Raw genomic sequence first — 16,825 nt, 5'->3', positions numbered from 1 at the left:
GATACTAGAAGCTCTCCCCAGTCCCCTCTTTCTCCTGTTGACTCCTTTTCCTGAGATCTTAAAAGAAAAAAGAAAAAAAAAATTAATAAAAACACTTTCTTTCTCTCTCCTTCTACCTACTTTCATCGCTTGGACTTATGGTCCATGTATTTCGTCTTGTTTCTGTTTAACTATTCCCATTTTTCTGCCACTTCGATTGTGCTGTAATCTGAAGAAGAGAGTTAATTTCCATGGGGTTCTTTAGGGTTTCATGGGACATATGGGCTTGTTATTTTTATCTATACATGTGATACCAGCATAGATCTGTGTATCAGCCTTGCAATTAGGCAAAGATAAGTAGGCCAGGTTCATCAATTTTGTATATTATGCTTTTTGTTTTACGAGTGTTAATGTTTCATAGTCAAATTTTGTGGTTTTTTTATCTCTCAAAGTTTTCTTCAACTTTTCTTGTTATTTACAAGTTAGAGCCAAGAGAGCTTTCTTCAGTCCACTCATGGGTGGCAATAGGATTTAATTAGCTGCCGACTCATTCATCCAAATACTGAGTTTAAGGATCAACAAAAATACCCAGTAAATGAGTGAATGATGCGGGAGACAAATTGAATCTTAGGCTTCCTGTACTTGGACTGAAGGGAGCTCCCTTTGCTTTTAATCTTATCCATAACTCTTTTACATATCTTTAGATCTTTAATTTTTATTACTATATATATACATATTTTTCTTTACAAATAACGCACACTAAGCTAATTAAAGATTAATATGCATTATGGTTATCATATGCAAGTTATTCTTTCCAAATTTAAAGCACTTGGGACGCTGAGGTAATGACAACTACAGAGATAACCCTTATTCTTCAAGACTACTTATCCTTAACTTTGTGGTATTAGATTTCTATACATGTTCTTGTTTGTTTGGTGACCTGCTCAAGTTATGCATGTTTTTGGATTTATATTATTTTTCTCATGGTTTGCTATTTCTGTAGAGTTGAGAGAATATCAGAATACCCAGCAGATTTAACTAGGGTTGAGTGAGGTCAGTCATGTAATATTTGTTTTCTTCTTAAAACTGTATCGATACAAATAGGGTTTTTCCAAATTTTTCAGCTTTGATTGTTAGTCTAATTTACTGATCGGTTTATGTTCATGTAGTGGTTTGGTGCTTAAAACTTTGAAAGTGCAGCAGGGTGGGTTTAGGGTTTCATCAAAGGCAAAGCCGCAGTTATTGTTAAAGGATTGTTCTCTCAAAAAGGCAGCGCATGAGGGAGGGATAAGTTTGCAAGCAAGCTCACGCTCTACGACAACATCGTCTTGGGTTTTGCTCTCTTAGTGTAACAAGTTCCTAGACATGTCTCTCAGTCTACAATTACCGAAATATCCTCTCCATCGGTGCTTGGAAAATACTTCATAGTCTTTTCCTCTCTTCCTTGTACTTTTAATTTCTTCTGCCGCTTGAGCCTTGAGTTATCCATATACATAATCTTTTATATATGGACAATGTAATCCAGGTGTCTTGAGTCTGGAGGCGCAGATTGTTACTTAGGTTCCCGTAATCTTTGTATTTCTATTCTCTAATACGACTCACATATGATCATGATCTTAAAATCTTTTTCTGTGTTTTGTGTATGACCGACTTAAGAGTAAACGTATACCGACTTAAGAGCAAACGTATATACCGACTTCAAAGTTTTCACTGTAATTAATTTGTTCACAAGGATATAAACTACTCGATCCAAGACATACTCAGGATTCTGAGTAAGTCGGTTGATTAAAGTTATAAATTTACAATAAAATATATAATGAAATAAGAAGTATAAAAAAATTTATTTTTAGAAGTTGTATATATTAAAACATTAAATTTATAATTGTCTTCGATGTTTTGCATATTTTGAAAACGATATATAATTGTTTCATTATAATTCTATCAAATCTTTCTCAATATATATAATGAGATAATCATTTAATAATTAATCTCTTATTGGATTCTATAACGATTTTTTACAATCTTTATTGATATAAATGTTAGCTCTTTTAACACTTGTTGAATGTTAGCTTTTTTAACATTTGTTGCAATAGGTAATATAAAGTTAATTTCACGAAGAAAAAAACCAAATGATACTACTTTCTTTTTGGTTTGAACCAATTTTTCAGTAAGAGCATCAATTTTATTTAATGTCAAAAAATCATTATTAGAGTGCTTACTAAGAAACTATTACAACAAAATTGTTCTGCGAGAAAAAATAAAAGTTATCGTACGTAAAAGGTAGCATTTTTCTTTTAGCTTATTATTATAATCTACTAAAAAAAAGAGGTTTTGGTAACACTTTTTCATGTTATTAATAGTTATTTAAATTTTATTGTTGAGTATGATAATTTTAGCTAACATTTCGTAAATACAATAAATTGGTTTTTCGTGATATTCTTAAACTGTTATAACTTACTTTTTTTAAACATTTTTAAAATGTTATATAGATTTATAATGTTGTTCATAAATTTATTTTAACAATGTTAAAATATTATAAAATAATTATTAGTAAAAATATAATATGAGAAGAAATGAAGTACCGAGAAAAATAAAAAATGTTATAAAATAATTATTAGTAAAAATATAATATGAGAAGAAATGCAGTATCGAGAAAAATAAAAAAAGTCTTAATTAATAAGTCATTTTGTGAAGCCAAACATGAAATTAAATAGAGTTAAAATTATAAAATCTATAAAATATTAGTACTTCTTTTAAAAGTTAAAGTGGTTCATTTGAACCCAAAGCTCAGGTGGCTACGTGCCTCTCTACCCAAACAAAGCTTAATGAAAGCTAAAAGGTATTTTGGCAATGGCAATTCATCAACAGTGGGCTAATGATCCCATTCTCAATTTCTCTATTTATAGTTGAGTAATCTGATTGCGATCTGGAGTCTTGATCTGATTGTGATCTAGAGTCTTACAGCAAGCTGCGGGAGATGTATGCAATATGCACTATTAACTTTTGAACAGCAAACCTAACAATTTAATGGTAATATTTTAAAGCTTAATTAGCGTAAAGAAAATGTTATTTGTAAATTTTAAGCGGAATACATTACATTTTATGTCGTTTAAGTAGAGAATTCAGAATTTAATGACATATTACAGGTAAACTATTCCTCCGTTAATAACCAATCACCATTCTGAAAGAGAATGTCAACTTACTTTTGTTGATGAAGTATAATTCTCAGTAAATTATAGATATGCTGACTCTTGACGAAACAGTAGAATATAATTTGTATTACAAAAGTGGGTTCTTCCTCTTAAAAATATAAATATGATAAACACAAAGTTAGGGTTCTCTTCCTTGTTTCCCTAGCAAAAACGAGTGAATTAATGACAGGTGCCATACTTTTGTTGTAAATATTTATGGTTCTGTCCTCCAAACGAATCTCTGTGAGGAGAAAAAACAATTCAAGTCCCACCACAGATGTTTTTGTTTTATAGGTCTTTATATCAATCACACACTACTCTTTTTTACCTCTATAAGCTCAGAGACACTATGCTAAATATGGATACGAGCTTTTCCACCAAGTCTCTTTTCCACTTCTTCAAAATCCAACTGGCTCTTTCTGTGTCGTGATTCATCATATTGCACCATCTTTAAACAACACAAGTGCTATTTTTCTTTGGCATTTTGATGGATTTGGGAATTTTCCACGTGCCCCAACCCCGGTGGTCCCTATGAGGATTATGCAATAAATTTAGTTTAATCAATCTGAGATTTTAGCATGTTAAAAATTGAATTTGATGATATCTTTCCTTTATTCTCTGGGGCCTGGATGTTCCAATCCATTTGGAAAAGGCTTAGTGCAAATGCAGTGGATTAATTTCTTAATCACAATAGTCATATCCAACTTCATCTTCAAGATCAAAGACTAAATCTTTTCTTTTGTGGGATGTGTTTTTGTTTATAAAAACAAGATACGGAGATTAATTTCTTTTGGTGGCATATATTACATGATGTGACAATCACCAGATTTTTTGTTTAACTTTTGAAACTAAACAACAAAACTCAGGCTCATCCTTTTCTCTTGTAGATAAGTGAGAGACACGACTCTTATTAAATTTTATTTCTCTTGGATCATAACTCATTTCTAACTTAAAAACAATTTCCCTAGCTTGCTGTAACAGGTGATCTTTATCCATCAAGTGGCTGCTAATCAAACCCATATATGTGAAACTATCCAGCTGCCAAATACTTCAATTATTTATTTTCTTTTATATTTATGGAAATTCAGAATCATTCATGTTACCCCATTGAAGCATAATACCTAACTAGCAACTAAAGAAATAATTTCATGATCAGAGCTGCAAACTTTGACCATGGTGGTAGTGGTTTATTTACAAGTACTAATAATTAATCATCAGAGATACTGATAATCAGGCTTTTCTGGATAAAGGGAGACATTTGCATTTGGAGCCAACCAAAAAATGGTAAATTTATCCAAAGATATATAGGCTTGATAGCTGTAGAGTTAAGGGTTGCCTAAGCTATTCAATGTTCCAATAAATATATATAGTTATCCAAAATCCTGAGGAAAGTTAGTGTGCAAAGTGCCTTTGTCGACCCTCAATAATCGATACCACATTTTAAACATAATCTATTATCTAAACTGTTCTTCTAATTCAGTGCTTTAACCAATTAAGATTTGAAGAAAGGAAGAGAAAGTGAAGAGAAAAATCTCTGGTGCTTCTTTCCAATCGAGAATGCTTTCATTGTAGGCCGTCACAGACACTTTTCAAAGACCCTTCTTTCTATACTAGTTGTCATTAAAAGTTTGACATGTTTGCAGCTTTTCTTTTTTCAACAAAGCTAGTTATTACCAGTCTAATATTATTAATTCTTCAACATTTAAATACTAGAGAAAAACTGATATGGTATCCAACCACTTCGTCAAAAGGGATTGCTAAGTTGATTTTCACAGAATTAATATTGACTCTTACTTCAAATTAAGGTCTATGCTTTCACACTTAAACATTTTATTATTCTTTTTAGGGAATGAAAAGGAAAAGAAAACAAGCCTTAGTGGATTTCTCTGTTGAAGGCATGCACCTCGATGCACAAGATTAAACATTCAAACATTGATACACATCATGGGCAAATGAATAAAAAAGATGACTGAATTTATTTTCAACCCTCAGATCATTTTATTGACCCTGTGGTCCAAAAACTTGATTTTCGCAATTTTACTTTTACAACTATGTCTGGAACAAAATGTCTTTGCAGAGTTAGCCCCAAGTCCCCAACCAAGCCACTTGTAAATGTTCCTACAGATATAGCATTCTTAAATATATATAGTTCATAGGACCAATTAAAATCATATGATTGCATACTTTTTAATGGTGTAAAAGGTTGAATAAGCTTATTAAAATGTGATTTGTCACTTTCAAACAAAGAGATAACTCAAATATAGCAGTCCATTTCTAAGTTTTATAGGGACGTGTAACTGCAAGTTGCAACTCTAATTGAAACAAAGCTTTGATATGTATGTGGCTAAGATAAGGATAAGGTATTTGAGTTTAGCCCATATAAGAAGTTGACTAATATAGCTATAGAGCTTTGTAGGGAAGGAAATATGGTGGAGATATTTGAAGTTGGACCCTGTGAAAATGCCTATCAGATGGGATTTCTGATAGGTCAAAGGTTCTCTAATTTGATAAGAAGCAGGTTAGCTAGAGACCTTATCCTTCAAAACCAGCTTCTTCAATTTGCTGGAACCCCAGAGTCACGTTCTTTCATTGAGGCAATTTCAGAAAATAATCGAAACAAGTTTCCAAGATACTGGGATGAGCTTTTAGGGACTGCAGCAGGATGTGGTGTGCCTGTTCTTGAGGTAAAGTTGATAACAATTAAGGCCTAACTGTGTGTTGTTTATGTCATATCATACTGGTATTTTAGTCGCGTTATAGTTGTTCGTGTGCAGATTATACTTATCAACTTCAGGAAGGAGATTCTTCCATTCATATCAAAGACTGAGATCAGTTCAAATGTTGATACCGCAGATGACTGTTCTGATGTTCTTGTTGTAAACGATTCAATGGCCATTGCTGCTCACAATGAGGACGCAAATGCTGCTCTAGTTGGCCACACGTACGTTATAATTTCATCTTTTTGCAGTTTGGTATATGCAATGTAGCAGGCGTCTGTCGAATGTAATGTTTTCATATTTTGCAGATATGTGATAAAATGTGAACTGTCAAATGGACTATCTTTCATGGCTTATACGTACGCTGGGGAGCTCCCAAGCTGCGCCTTCGGTTTCAAAAGTCATGGTTTGGTAAATTATAAGGAATAAACAAGATTAGGTTTGAAATAAATGAAAAAATGATAATGTTTTGCAGTGAATGGATGATAATGTAAGTGTTCTGTAATATCTCTTACTTGCAGAGTCTAAAACATTTTCTTTTCATATCCCTAACTTAGGCATTCACGCTGAACTCAGTACCCCCAGCTGAAGATGAAATTGTGGCAGCCGGCATAGGGCGGAATTTTATCTCACGGGATCTCCTGGAAGCCACAAGCATTGACGACGCATTAACTGTAAGAACTTACCAGTCTTTCACTTCTCACCTTTTGGAATTCAAGTTGAACATTGTAGGTCTTATAGCTTGATTTTTCTCTTCAGAGAATACGTTCATCAGAAGTTTCTGTGGGACATAGTTATAACCTAATAGACATAAAGACACGCCAAATTTTGAATGTCGAAACGGCATCAAGGAACCGGGTTTCAGTTCATAATATTGGACCAACACCATTTTTCCATGCAAACATGTATCTCCATCTGGAGGTTCAGCAGGTAAATTATATGATGCATTGAACGGCTGCATCAAGGCAGGAGCATCACACTACAGCACTTGGGAATTATAAAAAATTGTGGTGTAGAAGCCTCTACGCCCAGATGCAGACTCATCAAATAGTTTCACATAGAATTTCTCAATCAATTCAATCTTTCAGCTTTCGTTAAAAATGAACTAAACTTGTGAGTTTTCAACAAAGGTACAAGATGAGAATTCAATAAGCAGGCAAAAAAGAGCAACTGTGCTACCAAAAAGATCGAAGGATGATTTCCTATCACTTCTTGGAGATACTAATCATCCAGAATATCCGATCTACATGATAGGTAATTTGAAGGATAATTTCAACAGCTTCTCGTTGAAATATTATCTTGCTTACCATATGAGACCTTATTTTCAGGTCCAAAACTCTACACATTATGTACGGCAGTAATCAATCTGGATGAACAAATACTAACGATAATTGAAGGGAATCCGAAGAAAGGAGAAGTTTCTCATGTTTTCTCTATGTCCTCGGAAGATTTTAAGATTGCTCAATAAAAAAGCTCTAGCAGAATGCGTTAGCTATGCAGGTTCATATAGGCCTAACACATGACCATCGACACACCGCATGGCTGCAACCTGATGACAAGCAAATAGTTTTACAATTTGAGATCATTATCGAACTCGAGGAAGAGTCTTGGTGAAGATTTCTGTAGAAATAAAGCTCAATACCTTTCCATGAATCTCATATTTGATGGGACCGTCTAGCTCAGCTCCTAGTGCCATTAATTTTGTGATTGTACTATTAATGTCTGTCACTGTGAACGATAGTAAAGATGAATATCCCTTCTGCGTGACATGGTCACTGTAAACTGGGTTAGAAACCAGCATTTCCAATTAGAATCAAAACACAGACTCCATTCGCTGAAATGCTGAATCAATTAGACTGATTATTGCATTCCTTATTGTATTTATATACATTGAATTTGCTTTTAAATCTTAAAAATTAGCTCGATTATCAAGTTGAATGAAAATGCAGCCAAATTACAACTACTTCCCCACCAAAAGGAAGCTCATGACAGGGAACTTCACCAGAAAAAAACTACTATATTAAGTTAGTAAAATTCTCTACCTTATCAATAGCGAGAACATTTATAGAATGTAAATTATGTTAATGCAATGCAGTTTATAATATATGGTTTCTTGTAGACAAATTATCAAACAGAAGCAAGGCAGAGAAAAAACCTCGGGGATTGCATGAGGGCGAGCTTGAGGGGACCAGACTGAAGTTCTGCCCAACGGAGAGTGCAGATATTAACAGTAAAGTCAAGTCCCTCCGAGTAGAACCGAGCTGCTCTTGGGACGTCTTTGTGTAGTTGCAGTATCCACCTGAACGACGCCGCTGCCATCTCGTCTCCACTTTCCCTTCAAGCCTCACTTTTGAATGTGATTTCTCTCTGAGTCAGTGGGAGTGAGATAGCTGAGGTGAACATGATTGAGCCCAATAATTCAAACGCTCCGGTCATAAATGGCCCATTGACAATCACTTAGCAGATTGGGCCCAAAAACAAAATATTGGGTTCGTTTGTTTCCCTGTTTCTACACTATCCTATTCCAATTTTTTTTGGCAAATTACATCCTTCAATCAATTTGTAACCTTTTAATTTAATCTAATTCCCATTAATTATTTCTGGCGTGTATACAAAATGGAATTTGTAAATGACGTTTAATCGAGAAGAGAGGCAACTTTGGATCTCTAATTTGATAAGAAGCAGGTTAGCTAGAGACCTTATCCTTCAAAACCAGCTTCTTCAATTTGCTGGAGCCCCCGAGTCACGTTCTTTCATTGAGGCAATTTCAGAAAATAATCGAAACAAGTTTCCAAGATACTGGGATGAGCTTTTGGGGACTGCAGCAGGATGTGGTGTGACTGTTCTTGAGGTAAAGTTGATAACAATTAAGGCCTAACTGTGTGTTGTTTATGTCATATCATATTGGTATTTTAGTCGCGTTATAGTTGTTCGTGTGCAGATTATACTTATCAACTTCAGGAAGGAGATTCTTCCATTCATATCAAAGACTGAGATCAGTTCAAATGTTGATACCGCAGATGACTGTTCTGATGTTCTTGTTGTAAACGATTCAATGGCCATTGCTGCTCACAATGAGGACGCAAATGCTGCTCTAGTTGGCCACACGTACGTTATAATTTCATCTTTTTGCAGTTTGGTATATGCAATGTAGCAGGCGTCTGTCGAATGTAATGTTTTCATATTTTGCAGATATGTGATAAAATGTGAACTGTCAAATGGACTATCCTTCATGGCTTATACGTACGCTGGGGAGCTCCCAAGCTGCGCCTTCGGTTTCAACAGTCATGGTTTGGTAAATTATAAGGAATAAACAAGATTAGGTTTGAAATAAATGAAAAAAATGATAATGTTTTGCAGTGAATGGATGATAATGTAAGTGTTCTGTAAAATCTCTTACTTGCAGAGTCTAAAACATTTTCTTTTCATATCCCTAACTTAGGCATTCACGCTGAACTCAGTACCCCCAGCTGAAGATGAAATTGTGGCAGCCGGCATAGGGCGGAATTTTATCTCACGGGATCTCCTGGAAGCCACAAGCATTGACGACGCATTAACTGTAAGAACTTACCAGTCTTTCACTTCTCACCTTTTGGAATTCAAGTTGAACATTGAAGGTCTTATAGCTTGATTTTTCTCTTCAGAGAATACGTTCATCAGAAGTTTCTGTGGGACATAGTTATAACCTAATAGACATAAAGACACGCCAAATTTTGAATGTCGAAACGGCATCAAGGAACCGGGTTTCAGTTCATAATATTGGACCAACACCATTTTTCCATGCAAACATGTATCTCCATCTGGAGGTTCAGCAGGTAAATTATATGATGCATTGAACGGCTGCATCAAGGCAGGAGCATCACACTACAGCACTTGGGAATTATAAAAAATTGTGGTGTAGAAGCCTCTACGCCCAGATGCAGACTCATCAAATAGTTTCACATAGAATTTCTCAATCAATTCGATCTTTCAGCTTTCGTTAAAAATGAACTAAACTTGTGAGTTTTCAACAAAGGTACAAGATGAGAATTCAATAAGCAGGCAAAAAAGAGCAACTGTGCTACCAAAAAGATCGAAGGACGATTTCCTATCACTTCTTGGAGATACTAATCATCCAGAATATCCGATCTACATGATAGGTAATTTGAAGGATAATTTCAACAGCTTCTCGTTGAAATATTATCTTGCTTACCATATGAGACCTTATTTTCAGGTCCAAAACTCTACACATTATGTACGGCAGTAATCAATCTGGATGAACAAATACTAACGATAATTGAAGGGAATCCGAAGAAAGGAGAAGTTTCTCATGTTTTCTCTATGTCCTCGGAAGATTTTAAGATTGCTCAATAAAAAAGCTCTAGCAGACTGCGTTAGCTATGCAGGTTCATATAGGCCTAACACATGACCATCGACACACCGCATGGCTGCAACCTGATGACAAGCAAATAGATTTACAATTTGAGATCATTATCGAACTCGAGGAAGAGTCTTGGTGAAGATTTCTGTAGAAATAAAGCTCAATACCTTTCCATGAATCTCATATTTGATGGGACCGTCTAGCTCAGCTCCTAGTGCCATTAATTTTGTGAATGTACTATTAATGTCTGTCACTGTGAACGATAGTAAAGATGAATATCCCTTCTGCGTGACATGGTCACTGTAAACTGGGTTAGAAACCAGCATTTCCAATTAGAATCAAAACACAGACTCCATTCGCTGAAATGCTGAATCAATTAGACTGATTATTGCATTCCTTATTGTATTTATATACATTGAATTTGCCTTTAAATCTTAAAAATTAGCTCGATTATCAAGTTGAATGAAAATGCAGCCAAATTACAACTACTTCCCCACCAAAAGGAAGCTCATGACAGGGAACTTCACCAGAAAAAAACTACTATATTAAGTTAGTAAAATTCTCTACCTTATCAATAGCGAGAACATTTATAGAATGTAAATTATGTTAATGCAATGCAGTTTATAATATATGGTTTCTTGTAGACAAATTATCAAACAGAAGCAAGGCAGAGAAAAAACCTCGGGGATTGCATGAGGGCGAGCTTGAGGGGACCAGACTGAAGTTCTGCCCAACGGAGAGTGCAGATATTAACAGTAAAGTCAAGTCCCTCCGAGTAGAGCCGAGCTGCTCTTGGGACGTCTTTGTGTAGTTGCAGTATCCACCTGAACGACGCCGCTGCCATCTCGTCTCCACTTTCCCTTCAAGCCTCACTTTTGAATGTGATTTCTCTCTGAGTCAGTGGGAGTGAGATAGCTGAGGTGAACATGATTGAGCCCAATAATTCAAACGCTCCGGTCATAAATGGCCCATTGACAATCACTTAGCAGATTGGGCCCAAAAACAAAATATTGGGTACGTTTGTTTCCCTGTTTTTACACTATCCTATTCCTATTTTTTTTCCAAATTACATCCTTCAATCAATTTGTAACCTTTTAATTTAATCTAATTCCCATTAATTATTTCTGACGTGTATACAAAATGGAATTTGTAAATGACGTTTAATCGAGAAGAGAGGCAACTTTGGAAACTCAAACCAAAAGAAATATACAATTGAAATCACAATCAAAGGTCCAAACCTGGAAACCAGTAAATTAATGCTCATGGTTTTGTCATGATGAAAGTCATTTCATAAACTACAATTAAGTGGTTAACGGTCAATCATGACTCTCAAGTGTATTATTCAAGAGATCTTAAATTTGATCAATCTTGATTATTAATAGAGGTGATCACTGACTCTTAAGTATATTATTCAAGAGGTTTTAAATTTGATCAATCTTGATTGTTAATAGGGGTGATCACTGAGGTACCGTCAACTTCAAGGCCCCGAAAGATTAATTGAAGTTTGCACAAACTATTCAGACATCCCCAATCACCAAAGAAACAAAAAAAGCCACTTCATAGAGAAATGCAATGCACCTATCATTAAGGCATTTCACATCAAGTTTGAACTTTGAAGACGGCAGCTGACAACAAACTTCAAATGAATACACAAAAGGCTTAATTACCCAAAATTGTAATGCATCTCGCAATTCATCTTCATCCATTCTGCAGCTATGTAACGATATTACACTTATTTACAGACTTGAAATTCCAAATTTACTTAAGACAAAAGTACAGCTATGTTTAAGAAACCGCCGCATTCAAGTTTATATAGAGCTGTGGCCGATATTCACAAAACAAAAGCCTTTCAAAGTTCAACTAGGCAGATCCCGTAAGCCTGATGTATCTTCTTTGCATCTAGCTGCATTTTTCAATAGCCTAAGACGAACCTTTAAAAACTTTAAATCGCGAACGTTGGCCCTTTGACCTTGCTTCAAGAAGCTTTGTCTTCAAAGTATTGTCCTTCAACACTTGAGGCAATTTTGTAGAAGATTCTGAAATGTCGATATCTGGGGGTGTAAGTTTCGACATCCACTGGCGTACTGGACTAGCCTGATTCCTCCGTGCAGGATAGCTGCAAGAAGCCTCACCGGAGTTATTCTCGGGATGTATACTCTGCATCCCACCTTCTGAAAATAAAATATGATTTCTTATTAAATTATCTATCATATAGTTTGAGTTTGATCCATGGAGCTCATCATGTTCATTCTTTCTTTCATGACTGTCATCTTCAATAGCTCCACGATTTTCGGATTTATTTGCCATGCTAGATTCAATTGGTTCGCTATCTACCATTTCAGGCCCTTTATTACCATTACTTGAGATGGCCCAAGCCATCTGTTCTTCAAACTTAACTTGCAAACTGGATGGGTTTCGACCCCTTATTCTTTCACGAGAAACGATATTTTTCTTCATTTGGTTATGTTTCATCATTTCATTAGTACGACCATCTACATCTTCACCTCCATGCAACTTCATGTCACCATTGCTTTGTTTGTTCAATTCAAAACAATTTGAATCACTGCCTGCAGAATCTTCCTCATCTCCAACAGCTTGAGGTGCACTCACAGCCTCATTTAGAGGGACGGATTCAAGAGAGTTACGTCTATCCCTAGGCAGTATATTATCATTTCTCTTAGAAGAAGCTGACCGTTTGGCCTGAAGAAAAGTCTCTATTTCAAAACCCAACTTGTCCACTATTGATTGCTTCTCAGGAAAACCACCATGAGCCTCTTCTAGCTTCATCTGCATCCGTTCATCAATCCACGATTCAGATATATGGAGAATCAAACGATCACAATCAGCCTTACCAGCCCAATCCTTGTCAGATTTCTGTTTCAAAGCATGCACCTCCTGTTCATAGTCTTTTATGCCCAAAGCAAATTCATCACAAAGGTCTTCCAAAAGTGTCCTTGATTTTTTCTCTCTTTCTAGATCTTTTAAAGCATTAGAAAAGGAAGACTTCACCTCTGATAGCTCCCGACCTAACTTCCTGTGTATGCTCTCTGACCGTTTTCTTAATTTCCTCTCATCCTCTAGCTCATCCCTCACAGACTGTACAGCAGCATGAATACGATCCTGCTCCTTACTCTTCCTAACTAGCTTATCCTCTGTAATTTGCTTCACCAGATCATCTATTTCATGCCGATCTACCTGCTGATCTCGAAGCAACTCTTTGATCCTCACACGGGAATGGTCTAGCTCTGTCTTCAATGCCTTTATCAATGCTACATTTGAAGCATGCTGTTCCTCCAAGCTCCAGATTCGATTTAATACTTTTAGTAATTCTGTGGATGTTTTAAGATTATACCGCGACTCACCAACTCTTCCTTTAAATTCTATAGAACTGGTGGGAGTGACTGCAGGATTATAGGGTGCCATCTACAGGAGAAAAGTACGTGAGACTATGCCAAAGCTTCAATAAAGCAAAAAGATTACTATCCTAGCTCTGTCTTATTTCTTTCATTGTTTTTTCACATGTACAAATATATTCAGTACAAATGTCAATGAAAGAAAGAAGCCATATTTGTGAGCCTGAGGGATGTGCTAATAGAATACAAAACAAAAGCTCTGCCATGGCTGAAAATTATGAATCATAATCTCGGCAATGTTAACATTACAAATTTCTTTGCAATAATGTCTGTGTGATAACACAAGTAAAGCACTTTAATCACCATGGCCTATCATCCAAACATATCGTTTATCATCATATTTCTAACGCTACAGAAGACACAACTAACAAGAATGCAAAAACGAGGGGCTCAGGCTGGAAGTTGTAGCAGTCTAAACAGTATGGTCCCATGCAAGAACAATTCGTGCAAATATTCATCAAAATCACTCTGCCTCATTCCACTCAAAAAGAAAAAGAGCAACATATTCTCTCAAGCAAAACCTAGTGTTTGCATTGAAGTAAAATCAAACATGTGCTGAAATAATTAAAGAAAAGAACTTGAAGAAATGATATCATACATACCTCCAAGGAACTACCATAACTTGCGGGAGATACAGGCGGCAAGGCACGATTACTTCTTTCAATCGATCGATGATGCTGAATCAGTGATTGAGCAATATGCCTCCTTAAACTGCTTGCACTTTCTGGCTGGTGTAAGAAACAACAGAAAGATCAATGGCAGAAGAGAACATTCCTACCTAAACTAACATAAGATTTATGTTCTTTAGGGACAGCCCAAGACTTAAAAAGCAGCCCCACTTTGAATGGGTTGAAATTAATATACTTCAGCACCCGTTTGGTCACAGTATGGAACTCTTAGTGCTTACTACAAGAAACTTCTACAAAATTTAAACTTCACTTTATGCGTTAAGGACCGCCATCACTTAATGGGAGTTCAAAACATACTTAGACCAATTCAGTGGTTAAAAGTTATGGAGCAGTAATATTCACTTTTCAAGCAACAACTGCACTTCTATAACCCTTAATGAAAGAAAAAAAAAGCCTCTAACTTAACAGAGTGAGGTTCCCAGGAAACAACATATATCATAGCCGAATTGATTTCCATTGCTTCTTTTTGTGACCAAATCATGATAATTAGTGAACGGGCTCAAAAGAGACAATAGAGAGCATAAGATAAAAATCACATTGTTCTATAGCATCAAATTTTATAAGAACCACAAAAACATTAGAATACATAGTTAAACCAATATCAAAAGGTTATAAATGCCAGAAAAAATCAGTAGAATCAAAATAACCTAGAATGGAAGGGAAAAACCCCCCTTCAAATAAAATACTTTACATGCGAACTAGTTAATAAAAGAAATCCCCATTATAATGACCAGTAACTCAGCAACCTGAATTCAACAAACTAATCCCCAAACATCAAATAATCAATCAGCATAAGACTAAAAGTAGAACCCAAACAAACTCAGAAATCAAAATGAACTGATTAATCAATTGCAGATACACAATCAAGTAGTGACAGAAACAGACATGTACCTGTTCAGGAGAACTAGGAGAAGGGTCAGCCAAGAAGTGAGACAAGTCGAAAGCCTTGTCCTTGTAAAGCTGGTGTGGACGGTGGCGGCGCATTTTAGAGTCACTACTGACACCATTGAAGTTAACACCCCGGTGCATTTTAGAGAGAGGAAAGTAGTGATGGAATTCCCAGAGAGCGGCCGCTAGTTTTCTTGCAGAAAGATGAGTGTTTTCTTTAATGGTGCTATCATGCGCCTGCGCCTGCGCCTCAAGAGAAGGCCAAAGTCTCCAAGTAGACGCTGTTGGAGTACTTGGGCCCCCTCTTTTGGCCACCAAGACCCCTCTTCTCAACTTTTCCCCCAAATTTTCCTCCTTTTCTGCTACCCCATGTCCACTTTTTTCTACTCTTTTCATTTTTTTTTTTTTTTCTCTCTCTCTACCTAAACTTCGAGATCGTTTTCCTTTTTATCATTTCTTTTTTCTTTTTTTTTTTTTTTTTAAATTTCGAATTGGGATTTGGTAAAGTTTATGATGATGGTCTTTTGGCTGGTCAGTCAGTCTGGAATTTTAATCTTTTTGTTGCTGTCTGAGACTCTGAGCTGAGTTGAGTTGAGTTGAGCTCGTGCCTTCACACTCTCTTATGATTTGTAATGATCTTCATCTCATGGCAAAAGTGAAAAGGTTTCAAGAGAAGTTGTTCGATTACCTGTCAAGCATTTAGTTTACATCACCCGCCAAAGTGTCATTCATTCATTGTACAGACTACCGACTCTTTAGGAAAACAACAAACTGTAAAAAATGTTTTTACCGAGAGTGCTTTGAAAATTCTTCAAGGGTTTTCTTTCATTTTCCATGAATATGCTGTAATTCTTATGACATTACCATGCGAGAAAATTACTGAGCTTGAGTGGCAGCTCCAAAAGCAGACAGGAGAATAGCCAAATCCATCGCATCAAAACTGATGAAATATTGCTTCATTTCTGATAAATCTTTTACGTGGCGTGCAAAAATTACCGTAGATGTTCTTATGGCTAATGTATATATAATTAAATTAATTATTTATTTTTTGCAGGTGAATCTGCAATGTAGTTTCTGAAGGATCATAGATACGTGTAATAATTTCTTGGATTCTGAAGAGGGTAAATCCACAGTGTAAGAACATTTGCACGAGGGGGCCACGTAGTGTTCAGTGTTTGCCAGGCACCAGTTTGGAAGCCAAATAACACATTAGTCCCTATGTTTGGCTTATTGGGTCCAGAAAATTTAAAATAAACTATCAATCCTATTAGTCAGCTAAATAACAACATAGTCCCTATGTGAATCTTCGCAGCTAAATGAGACATGTGGCATGGAAGTAGTGGTGATTGTCTACATATTGGAGAAAGTGATTTCTGGTTGCAGGGTGAGGACCGAATCAGTGAAGAGTTTGGATGAGTAGCCAAACATTGAAGGAGCCGAAATTTTGTTTAAGTGGGAGCAAGTAAAAAAATTAAAACCTTAAAAAATCGTGTATATCTATTTCAGTTTACACACACTTCAACTAATATGTGGTAGGTGACCACTAAGTGGAACTCGAACACAAAATCTCTGAGTAACCTATGGTTTT

The 16,825-nt window shown here is 35.8% G+C and overlaps 5 protein-coding genes and 1 long non-coding RNA gene across 6 annotated transcripts; 3 read left to right on the top strand and 3 right to left on the bottom strand.

The window, feature by feature from the left end:
- Positions 1–431: 431 nt before the first annotated feature.
- Positions 432–1,603, top strand: LOC116139960. The gene is made up of 2 exons (XR_004129534.1): positions 432–1,032; positions 1,149–1,603. It is a non-coding gene; the product is annotated as an uncharacterized LOC116139960 (long non-coding RNA).
- A 3,957-nt stretch (positions 1,604–5,560) lies between these two features.
- Positions 5,561–7,769, top strand: LOC116139850. The gene is made up of 7 exons (XM_031425493.1): positions 5,561–5,854; positions 5,945–6,111; positions 6,196–6,298; positions 6,445–6,561; positions 6,647–6,817; positions 7,018–7,141; positions 7,216–7,769. The coding sequence occupies exons 1-7, from the start codon at positions 5,597–5,599 to the stop codon at positions 7,353–7,355; spliced, it is 1,080 nt and encodes a 359-aa protein (XP_031281353.1). The 5' UTR covers positions 5,561–5,596; the 3' UTR covers positions 7,356–7,769.
- Positions 7,380–8,336, bottom strand: LOC116139939. The gene is made up of 3 exons (XM_031425583.1): positions 8,043–8,336; positions 7,530–7,662; positions 7,380–7,436 (listed from the first exon to the last, which is right to left on the bottom strand). The coding sequence occupies exons 1-3, from the start codon at positions 8,204–8,206 to the stop codon at positions 7,380–7,382; spliced, it is 354 nt and encodes a 117-aa protein (XP_031281443.1). The 5' UTR covers positions 8,207–8,336.
- Positions 8,337–8,516: 180 nt separating this feature from the next.
- On the top strand, positions 8,517–10,268 carry LOC116139849. The gene is made up of 7 exons (XM_031425492.1): positions 8,517–8,743; positions 8,804–8,995; positions 9,080–9,182; positions 9,330–9,446; positions 9,532–9,702; positions 9,903–10,026; positions 10,101–10,268. Exons 1-7 carry the CDS (start codon positions 8,517–8,519, stop codon positions 10,238–10,240), a joined length of 1,074 nt encoding a protein of 357 aa, XP_031281352.1. The 3' UTR covers positions 10,241–10,268.
- Positions 10,194–11,216, bottom strand: LOC116139911. The gene is made up of 3 exons (XM_031425551.1): positions 10,928–11,216; positions 10,415–10,547; positions 10,194–10,321 (listed from the first exon to the last, which is right to left on the bottom strand). Exons 1-3 carry the CDS (start codon positions 11,089–11,091, stop codon positions 10,265–10,267), a joined length of 354 nt encoding a protein of 117 aa, XP_031281411.1. The 5' UTR covers positions 11,092–11,216; the 3' UTR covers positions 10,194–10,264.
- Positions 11,217–11,871: 655 nt separating this feature from the next.
- LOC116139944 (uncharacterized protein At5g41620-like) lies at positions 11,872–15,851 on the bottom strand. The gene is made up of 3 exons (XM_031425587.1): positions 15,241–15,851; positions 14,263–14,388; positions 11,872–13,670 (listed from the first exon to the last, which is right to left on the bottom strand). The coding sequence occupies exons 1-3, from the start codon at positions 15,631–15,633 to the stop codon at positions 12,168–12,170; spliced, it is 2,022 nt and encodes a 673-aa protein (XP_031281447.1). The 5' UTR covers positions 15,634–15,851; the 3' UTR covers positions 11,872–12,167.
- Between the last annotated feature and the right edge of the window lie 974 nt (positions 15,852–16,825).

This window comes from Pistacia vera, unplaced genomic scaffold (genome assembly GCF_008641045.1).
Source record: "Pistacia vera cultivar Batoury unplaced genomic scaffold, PisVer_v2 Contig36, whole genome shotgun sequence".
Taxonomy (NCBI): domain Eukaryota; kingdom Viridiplantae; phylum Streptophyta; class Magnoliopsida; order Sapindales; family Anacardiaceae; genus Pistacia; species Pistacia vera.
This window is presented reverse-complemented; position numbering and strand designations above follow the sequence as displayed.

Coding starts and splice junctions, on each gene's coding strand:
- LOC116139850 (XM_031425493.1), top strand. CDS start 5,597: ATGGTGGAGATATTTGAAGTTGGACCCTGTGAAAATGCCTATCAGATG. Junction 6,112..6,195: donor GCTGCTCTAGTTGGCCACAC/GTACGTTATAAT, acceptor CATATTTTGCAG/ATATGTGATAAAATGTGAAC. Junction 6,299..6,444: donor GTTTCAAAAGTCATGGTTTG/GTAAATTATAAG, acceptor TCCCTAACTTAG/GCATTCACGCTGAACTCAGT.
- LOC116139939 (XM_031425583.1), bottom strand. CDS start 8,206: ATGGCAGCGGCGTCGTTCAGGTGGATACTGCAACTACACAAAGACGTC. Junction 7,663..8,042: donor GCCCTCATGCAATCCCCGAG/GTTTTTTCTCTG, acceptor CCCAGTTTACAG/TGACCATGTCACGCAGAAGG. Junction 7,437..7,529: donor AATATGAGATTCATGGAAAG/GTATTGAGCTTT, acceptor GCTTGTCATCAG/GTTGCAGCCATGCGGTGTGT.
- LOC116139849 (XM_031425492.1), top strand. CDS start 8,517: ATGACGTTTAATCGAGAAGAGAGGCAACTTTGGATCTCTAATTTGATA. Junction 8,744..8,803: donor GTGACTGTTCTTGAGGTAAA/GTTGATAACAAT, acceptor TTGGTATTTTAG/TCGCGTTATAGTTGTTCGTG. Junction 9,703..9,902: donor TCCATCTGGAGGTTCAGCAG/GTAAATTATATG, acceptor TTTTCAACAAAG/GTACAAGATGAGAATTCAAT.
- LOC116139911 (XM_031425551.1), bottom strand. CDS start 11,091: ATGGCAGCGGCGTCGTTCAGGTGGATACTGCAACTACACAAAGACGTC. Junction 10,548..10,927: donor GCCCTCATGCAATCCCCGAG/GTTTTTTCTCTG, acceptor CCCAGTTTACAG/TGACCATGTCACGCAGAAGG. Junction 10,322..10,414: donor AATATGAGATTCATGGAAAG/GTATTGAGCTTT, acceptor GCTTGTCATCAG/GTTGCAGCCATGCGGTGTGT.
- LOC116139944 (XM_031425587.1), bottom strand. CDS start 15,633: ATGAAAAGAGTAGAAAAAAGTGGACATGGGGTAGCAGAAAAGGAGGAA. Junction 14,389..15,240: donor CTCCTAGTTCTCCTGAACAG/GTACATGTCTGT, acceptor TTCTTACACCAG/CCAGAAAGTGCAAGCAGTTT. Junction 13,671..14,262: donor GTTATGGTAGTTCCTTGGAG/GTATGTATGATA, acceptor TTTCTCCTGTAG/ATGGCACCCTATAATCCTGC.